Source organism: Diadema antillarum, unplaced genomic scaffold (genome assembly GCF_040938485.1).
Source record: "Diadema antillarum isolate AM-2024a unplaced genomic scaffold, OU_Dant_1.0 seq00000759_RagTag, whole genome shotgun sequence".
Lineage (NCBI taxonomy): Eukaryota > Metazoa > Echinodermata > Echinoidea > Diadematoida > Diadematidae > Diadema > Diadema antillarum.
In genome coordinates, this window is record NW_027271650.1 from 280,184 (window position 1) to 289,885 (window position 9,702).

Genomic DNA, 9,702 nt, shown 5'->3' on the forward strand with positions numbered 1-9,702 from the left:
AATAACTATATATTAATTTTATTACAAGTGTTAATACACTGCTTTACATCATTTTCCTTATAAAATCAATATAATATAGAAACAAATTGTTTATAGAAGGACAATATTACCCTTCATCATAAACTCTTGAAAGATATTAAGAAGTATGTTAATTGCTTCAAACGATTGGGAAGAAGATTCCATACATCAGACCCATATTCTCTTAGGGATTTGTGAGCCAACGTGAGTCTTTGGGTTATTTAGATATGTTATTGCAGGTATGGGGTTAGATTTGAATTAACGTTTTCATCGTACGAAAAATGATTCGTAAAAGCGTAAGGCAACTTTTTTCATTCTTTTGTTTACTTTAATATAAATGTTGCTATCTGAAAAATTGATATCGTCTAGTTTGAGGAATTTTAATCGGTAAACTTAATTATCTGTATGTATTGTAAAGGTTGAGTTGGCACAAGTTATACGTACCTTCATTTGTTAAAATGAAATACTTTTCTACTTAGATTTACCACACTTTCCCCACAGAACTGGATAGGTGATTCGTCAATTTCTAACAGACCAATTATCAAACACTGCATGGCTACAAAAATCGTGACGAATGTACACTCTAATTGACACATTTCAAACATTCCGTCAATAATGAATCTCTTCATATACGTGAACATCGTATTACAAATCCACTGAAATTTCAACCATTTTCAGCCATTAATTTTCCCTCAAAGAATGGGGGAAGAAATTACGAAAATTGAATCTTTTTTCTTGAAATGTATGACAATTAAAATCATTGTTGTTTACTAGAGGATATACAGTTTCAGAAGACGTTGAGAACTTTCTAAAGTTAAAGATTATTAAAACTTAAGAGACATTACACGTAGATAACCCATAATTTTGAAACTCTTTGTAAGGTCCTTAATCTTTGACCCACATCAAATTACAATCGTGACAACTTCCTACGGATATAGTTCAATCGCCTTGTTTCTATAGACACTCGTTTTGCCGCTTAGATGTTTATTTTTCCCAATACCAAATCTCGAAATATTTTCGTTTAATCTTTTCCCACTTCTTCAGAGAATGTCACAACAGCTTATATGAATAGAAAATGGAAGAGGTGAGTCAGCAAATGTGCTAGTCCGCTAAGTCAATAACGAATGATGATAATGCAAAATGGAGCAGCGTTTATATTTTGTGCGAATGAACTTCACTATTGCATTGTAATTCAGCTATAACTGAGGAACAGAAGTTACACCATCGCACGTGCTGATATACCACTTGGGCCTCACCCGGTGATTGCTGATTTTGTGTAGCTGATATATTTCGCCCATAACTCTTTCTACTCTCAGGTAAGAACTTAATTCTTGGTATCGAATTTACTTTTTTAATCTGTTTGATACATTATTATATTATATCCCAATCCCAGGACACCTGCATAGTGCTAATCTGCTGATATACATTTTCAGTTTTGTGTTTCGTCGATCACTTTTGCATAATGTTCAATTCAGTTCCGTCAGTATATACTAACATCAATTTCATATGCAATTTGAATTCATCAGACGCAGTCACCTTGAGCACATGGCAGAGAAAGCTTCCCTATAGCCATAACATTGAATTCATGTGGAATTTCGATGAAATATGAATTGGTGAAAAATGAGAACTGGACGGATTGAAACAGAAGGCAAAAAAGAAAAACCAGAAAAAACAAACAAACATATCTTTGATCATGCAACGAGCGCTGCCCGAATTTTGAATAAAAACCTGCGTCAAAGCAAGGCTTCTGTAGTGGCGCAAATTCTACTAGGCTATCCTCAATTCTCTTTCTTAACGTAGATACATAGTAATAGAGACTTCTGATATCAGCCATTGGTAATGATGTGTCCGGTGTCGTTTCTAAAGAGAGAAAAGTATTTGAAAAATGAGGTAGCCTCTTTAACACAGCCCCAAGATATTCAAATCTATGCATAGATGCAAGAACTGTTCCAACTTGGTCTTTGTTGGGATAACCAGTTTATCTGTAGAATGTACACTTTCCCCACTCTTACTCCAGTTGTATAATAAGCAGTGGCGGATCCAGAGGGGGGCGCAACCGGCGCACGCCCCCCTTTATTTTTCATAAAAAACAAAAGAAATAAAAAGAAAAACAATGAAATGAAACCCGGAAGTGGCACCAGAAATATCAGTCACGCCCCCCCCCCCTTTTTTTTTTTTTTTTTTTTTTTACAGAATTTCTGGTAAGGGTAGCTTTTTGCGTCGGTACTAGAAGCAACATGGCATCTCCAAGAGTGACCCTCGTCACCGGCTGCTCCTCTGGCATTGGCCTTAGCATTGCGGTCAAGTTAGCCCAGGATCAAAAGAAGTCGTTCCGGGTCTACGCCACCATGCGGAACCTTGCCAAGAAAGGGGACCTGGAAAAGGCGGCGGGCAGCACCCTCAACAGTACACTCTTCATCCTGAAGCTCGACATCAACGAGGAGGAGCAGATCGTCTCGGTTGTCAAGGAGATCATGAAGAGAGATGGACGCATCGATGTTTTGGGTAAGTAATCTTCGATGGTTGCAGGAGCAAACGAAAATACATTTCGCTAGATCTCGATAATGAGGGAATTTGATATTACGAACGTTGAATGCTATTTAATGAGACTGTGAAAGAAATCAATATACGAACACTAAGAGTTTTTACGTTCCTTGCCTTCTTTTGCAGTCAATAATGCTGCTTTTGGCCACTTTGGGATTTTCGAAGAGATGAGCATGGCACATATGAAAAGTATGATAGATACCAACACCCTTGGGACTTTCCGGCTGACTCAGGAAGTAATTCGGTGCATGAAGGTCCGGAGGTCAGGGCGTATCGTTAACATCAGCAGCATCACAGGCATTATTGGTAAGTGATGATTGAGCATGTTGTTTCCATTCATTACATAATTTGGCACCTTTGAAGGATGCAGGTCTACGTGTTTCTCGTGCTGGTACAACGTGCATCGTGGTCCTTTGTGTTGTGTTGTGTTGTATGTGTGTGTGTGTGTGTGTGTGTGTGTGTGTGTGTGTGTGTGTGTGCAATGCTGTATGCAGGATTTTTTTCCGTGATGGGGGTGGGACTAGAATTATCATATTCAATATATAGGAAGACGCAAGCGAGGGAACGCAGCGACCGAGGGTTTGGGGTGTGGTGTGGAAGGGGGATTATTAATCATTCTGAATTTATTAACCAATATTCATTATTTAGGCTTATGTACATTCATTCATACATATAATATCTACAGTAAGTTAACCTAACTAGTAACAATTATTATAATTATGATCTTTACATGCGTGTGACTAATGGAATAAGTAACTCTACATCGTTGTTTCCTTCGTATGTTTCCCCGCAAAGGTTTGCCTTACGCCAATGTTTACGCCGCGACTAAATTTGCTCTGGAGGGTCTCTCGGAAACCCTGTACCCGGAACTGCGTTCCTTCAACATTTGGTACGCACATGATTGTGTGATTTATGCTTATAATTTTAATCTGTATACTCTAGCGTTATAATTATCAGAATGGGAACAAAGCAATGACGATACATCACTTATAGAAGAATCGAAGAACAGAAGCGACCTAATTTCAAATGGTTGCCGAGTTTGCCTATCTAATAGACTTCTTGATCTTAAAATTGTTCTTATTATCGGCCTGCACAAAATGTACGGCCGTCCTGCCAGAACAGGAAAGGGTTAAATGAACTTTTATTTCAATTCAATCATCAAACGCACAGCAAAACAAAGCAAAACAAAAGGAAACAGAGAATGACATTGTTGCCATCAATAGTTGCACCACGTAAGATACATGTAGAATTATATACATTTTTTTCTTTTTATATGTTTCGTACACTTATATTCATAATCTTTGTTGAAAATGAAAATGAATGGAATAAATAAATGAAAAGACAATAAATTCGTACTAGCTGGTATTGCGAAACAACATAGGGGAACTACATGGAATAGTGGATAAGACTCGACTTTCATACGGAGATGCTATATGTCGTTCTTATATTCGTCCTCGGACAAGATGTGTCACTCATTCTGTCCCCCCTCTCGACCCAGGTGTACGAATGGGTACCTGACAAGCTTTATTGCCACTTGGTCTACTATCAGATGGTCTACTTCTCAGTTTGTCTAACACACCACTACGGCTAAACCCACTTGGTCTGTTACCAATTTCGTCTAATGCCCGTTTGGTCTTCTTCTCATTTGGACTACTGTCCAGTTTGAATACTTATCGTTTCGTAAAAAGACTAGATGGTCTAATTGCAGTTTTGTCTCTTTGGACTTTTTCTCATTTTGTCCAAGAAACGGTGGGTATTAGACGAAGTGGGCATAGCTTATCTGGAAGTAGACCAACTGGTAATGACGCTAAGTTGCAATTTGACTCTAAATGGTCATAAGACGAACTGCAAGTTGTAGACGAAACAGGATTAGACCATGTGGATTGAAACTAAATGGCTATTAGACAAAATGGGAATAGATCAAGTGATACTAGGAGATCATATATGGCAATGTTGGGATAATGATAATAGCACTGACTTCTAAAAGGACAGTGCTAATACTGAAGATACTACCCTGGGTGAATAAAACTACAGTTGCATAATGAATTATCATTATTAAGAACGTTATTATTATCATTTTGTTGTTATTGTTATTAGGTTTTTTTAATAATCATAGATATCATTATTGGTTTTATTATTATTATTATTTTATTATTATTATTATTATTATTATTACTATCATTACTATTATCATTATCTATCATCATCATCATCAATATCAGTATCATTATCTTTCTTTATATTATCATTATAATTCTTATTATTGTCACATAAACCACTATTATCAGCATCATTGCGATTATTATTATAACGATAAAGACAGTCTATCAATAATTGTTATGGTTATTAATGATGCTTACGATGATGGCAATGCCAATTATCGAATATTCGTGGCAGGAAGGTATTTGGAATTCTTTTTAAAAATGCCTTAAACTTATCTCGCTGTTTGACTCCTTTATGCACCTTATCGTGACCTCCTCAGGATCAGTACGATTTCCCCGGGTCCTGTGAAAACCAATTTCCTCGACAAAATGGAGGCCACCCAAGACGTCGCTCCGTCATCAGCTGACCCGAAATCACCATCAGGCAAGGTAAGGACGTTTGTATAAATTTTGTTGTGGGCCAGTATGATACGAGCAAAGTATTACCGATTTCGATTCCTCATTTTTGCTGTTGTCATTGTTGTGATTATCATTGTTATCATTATTGTTATTATTATTATTGTTATTATTATCATTATCATCATTACTATTACTATTATTATTATTATCATTATTATTGCTATTATTATTGCTATCATTATTATTATTATTATTGTCAGTATTATTATTTATTCATTGTTAGCTATTATTATTATTATCATTATTATTGTCTATTCATTATCATTATTATCTATTATTATTATTATTATTATCATTATTGTATTATTATTATTATTATCATTATTATTATTATCATCATCATTTTCATTATTCATCGACATAATGGAAGGGAATTCTTGTTCTGCTTGCCATGGCGTTGCTCCTTGAGTAGTCAGTAGACATGAAGTGTCGAAATGGAGTCTCAAAAATAATGGAATGGAAAAAATCATACTGCGGATGTGAAATGGATATGAAACAGATAAGAATCAACATTACTGCAGTGAGGATAGAATAACAAATTAGAAGACTGAACGTGCTAAGTATTAATTTCTTAATACAGCTAGGAAAAAATAACTGTGCCACTAGCAAGTGACTCTAGTGTAAGCTTAGAGATGATCTATACTGAGAATTAAGCAAGATTGCAATTTTCCTAAAATAAGAAATGAATCTATTTTTCTCTATATATATTTATCTCTCCCCTCTCGTTGACTGCTGTTCTAGCTCCGACATTTATGAATTGATTTGTTGGCTCCCTTCAAGAATACAGCCAGATGTTACTGTAAACATAAATGATATGATTCAAATTGATGATTTTTTTTTTCGAGTTGTTTTATTGCAACAGATTGATAGATTACCGTAAATGGTCATAGATTTGACAGTATTCAGTGAAACCTTCTGCTATATTCATCCTTTCCCATTTACCACGAGGCAAAGTATTAATTCAATTGAATTTCATTCATTTCTCAATATAACATAAGTTCTTTTGAATACAGCAAGTACAAAAATAAGTAAATAAATAAAAAGATAAATAAAATTGAAACAAAATAATCATTGCCATAAAATACTAAATATACCCAAGTACAATATCAATGTTGTCAATCTTTCAGCTAATGGGGGCGTACTACGGAAAAACGTGGGACGCCCTCCTGGAGAGGTACCAGAGCGGCGAAGACGTTGCTAACGTCGTCTTGAAATGCCTGAGTAGCGCGGAGCCGCTCCTACGCTACCCGACCAGTGGATGGGTGGACGGCTACATGAAGGAGCGTTTCGTGGACGGCGTCGGGTCGACAGCGGCCAAAAATTTCTTTGAAGTCATGAAATCAGTTTCCAAGTAGAGAGCAACACCAATTGTCAAGTATAATATAGAGGCTCGCAAACAACGTCACTTTAAAGTGGGAGTGAAACTTTCCTCTTTCCTTTACGTTTATTGTACGTTGTAATGTCACGATTACACTGGATTTATGTACTTATTACTAGTATCTGACAAAAAATAACAGCCAAATACATAAACATGCTTTCGTTGGAAATTTAGAAAAATACATGAAAGAGAAAATCAATTAACTCACTTTTGTATGATCCTGTGGTACCAAATAGAATAACGTGTAGCTGACCGCAACCAGAAAATAACAAACATGTTCGTGGATGTGAAATACTTACGGGTAATCACTGGATTTGAATCCGTGGAATTGCATTTTCATTATTTTGTTATCTTAAAAACACGGAAATTTTGCTACCTCAAAAGTTTCCCTGATTTTCCTTGTCTTAGTTTGTGTTTCAGGTTAAAGTTCCTTTCATATTATAACTAACACTGTGAGACTTACTCGCCCCGAAGTGCTCTCATGTCTTAGTAATCATGCAATAATGGTTTCGTACCAGAGCAGAGCGGGCTCTGAAAAATTCGAACGAGCCGTTTAGTTTGACTCGACGCGGTACCGCGAGAATCAATATACACGTATTGTACGAAACCATTATTGCATGATTACTACGACATGAGAGCACTTTGGAGCGAGTAAGTCTCAGTGTTAGTAAGGAAACTCAGGGAAACTTTTGAGGTACCAAAACTTTATATCATCTTTAAAGGAAATTGTTACCTTCACCAACAAAAACCAACAAAAAAGCCGATTGCTTGTGTCCTTCTCCGTCTGTTTTTCTGCATTATGTTAATAATATAACTCTAAAAGTTATGCACGAGTTTTGCTAATTTTTCTTTGGTGATCCGGATCATGATCAAATATAAAGGTCTTTGGAAAAGATGTTTGCCGGTTCTTCATTTTTGATCACCCTCTAATATCGCCATGGAAGAGGTTCGCGCTTTCGGAGCACTTCTAATTATAGTTTGTATTATCCAAAAAACAGAATTCTATATTTTGCTTTTTCTTAGCTGGATATGCCGTTTTGTCAACACAAGTCAATCATAGAGCTATCTTTAAACTTGATAATACGATACTTGGGTGCTTTCTTGCAATCACTCCATAATTATATAAATGTTCTTTTCCACTGACTTGAATGCGCTTGAAAAAAATTTATGTTCTCTTCAATAGTTCGAAAAGAAAGAAAGCCTCCACGTAGCAAGAGATATCGGGATCAAGGGCAGAAAGATTATCTTCAGTTCCAAAGTTATTATCATTGTTATTACTATTTCTGCGAAAGTGAGGAAAATAACTTCCCGTCAACGGATGAGATTTAATACGGATGGACTGTGGAATGTACCAACTTAATTAGCCTTAGTGTTTATGCAAAGAGAAATTAAAGGCGTTGCTCTGCTTTTAGGTGATTCAATGATATAACACCATTTCCCTCTCCTGTCCCCCCCCCCCCCATGTCTACCTCGGAATCACTACCTTCCTCACTATCTTTCTATCCTCTCATCAATCTTTCCTTACAAGAGAGCCGCCTTGTGTTTGTTAATGTGCGTCCTTATTTTGTGCAAGTATGTGTGTATTACTCTGTCTTTTTTTCTTTCTTTTTTTACTACCGTCTAGGGAAATTGTTTTTTTAAGCAATTATATATTTTTCTCTATGAGGGGACTGCATTCTACAAACTCTGCTTTTTAGCAGTCCCCTCCATTTCCAGCCATTTTATTTCTGCCTTTACCACAGTGACGTAACAGTTATTTGTATCTCTGTTGATAATTTACCTTTAGCTCTTTTACAATGTTATTCTGTTCATCGCATTGTGGTACTGATTTCCTGACATCTGTGTATACGAGTGTCTCATTGTATTTCTAATTATTTGTTTGTTGGAAATGAAATAAATCAACTTGAACTTGAACTTGAACTTGAAATAAAAGAAATTGCAATATAGCAGTATACTTTTGAAATCCTGCACTACGACTTTTACTGTCACTATGTTTTTCTCATTTCGTTTGTGTCACAGTGTGAGCTTCTTATAAAATGAGTACAAATTTAAGGCAATAGAGAATAAGTGGAAAAGAAAATAGAATGCAATTGCACACAATGTGTAAATGTGCGTGTTTAGGTGCGTGTTTTTTTTTGTGATAAATTGCATGAAGTTACACAGTAATGTTGATCACTGTGGGATGATTTTTTAATAACTGCCTAAAAAGAAGGCTACTCTACTGACAGACTCTCATTGAAGGAAATCAAAAGTTCGTTAGGATGCAATAGTCCATCGATACTTCGTTGTGTGAGTGTGTGCACATGCATGTGCGTGCGTTTGTCTATACGTTTGTTATAGGGAGGAATGAAGCAACAATCTGATAATCTGTTCCCTCGTATAAGAATAATAAATCTCCATAACTCAAATGACTGTCACTGCAGTCGAGATTCGATGTGGAAAGTTCACTTAAAGGGATAGTACAGTATTGGTGGAGATGAGAATTGGACTTTTAACTTTTTGCGAGATACTAAGAAAACACTTATGATATAGTACAGAGCATACCATTTTAAGAGGAATTCAAAGTTTACTTGATGGAAATCGGGTTTGGAATGACTGAAACATCCAAAAACAAAGTAAAACAAAGCGATTGTAATGAAGTGTGGGTCCCACACTTCATTAGAATCGCTCTTTTTTGGATATCTCAGCCATTTTAAAACCAATTTTCATCAAATAAACATTGAATTCCTCATAGAATTACATGCTCTTTCATATTTCATAAGAAGTTTCCCATTATTTCACCAAAAAATGTTAGAAACCTGAAATTAGGTCTGAACCAAAACTGTATGATCCCTTTAATTTGCAGGAGATGCAGAGTCCATTTCTACCACAGTTTCCAATGTAACTATTTATCTAGTATCTAGATTAAATCTCCCAGAATACTTTCAGACTCCAACAGCGCACACGTAGCTCTGAATCAAACCAAGGAGGTTCGCTTTGATCCCATTCTCGAAGCCGCCACTCAAAAATATTTGAAGTATGTGTCAAACTGGATCTGCCGCTCACATGCGAAGACAATTGACTCGTGTCTCATTGCATAATCACCAGTCACTTTCCAAGGAAGATATGTCTTTGTGATGGTAATTACTTCTCGCTATCCCT

At 36.1% G+C, this 9,702-nt stretch overlaps 1 protein-coding gene across 1 annotated transcript; it reads left to right on the forward strand.

The window, feature by feature from the left end:
* The first annotated feature begins 2,357 nt into the window (after positions 1-2,357).
* LOC139738618 (retinol dehydrogenase 8-like) lies at positions 2,358-7,302 on the forward strand. Its single transcript, XM_071649236.1, has 5 exons — positions 2,358-2,523; positions 2,689-2,868; positions 3,358-3,451; positions 5,045-5,153; positions 6,311-7,302. Exons 1-5 carry the CDS (start codon positions 2,367-2,369, stop codon positions 6,536-6,538), a joined length of 768 nt encoding a protein of 255 aa, XP_071505337.1. The 5' UTR covers positions 2,358-2,366; the 3' UTR covers positions 6,539-7,302.
* Positions 7,303-9,702: the final 2,400 nt, after the last annotated feature.

Excerpts from the sequence above, each read along its gene's own strand:
- LOC139738618 (XM_071649236.1), top strand. The coding sequence starts at position 2,367 with ATGCGGAACCTTGCCAAGAAAGGGGACCTGGAAAAGGCGGCGGGCAGC. Across the intron at positions 2,524-2,688 it reads TGGACGCATCGATGTTTTGG|TCAATAATGCTGCTTTTGGC; the intron begins GTAAGTAATCTT and ends CTTCTTTTGCAG. Across the intron at positions 2,869-3,357 it reads CAGCATCACAGGCATTATTG|GTTTGCCTTACGCCAATGTT; the intron begins GTAAGTGATGAT and ends TTCCCCGCAAAG.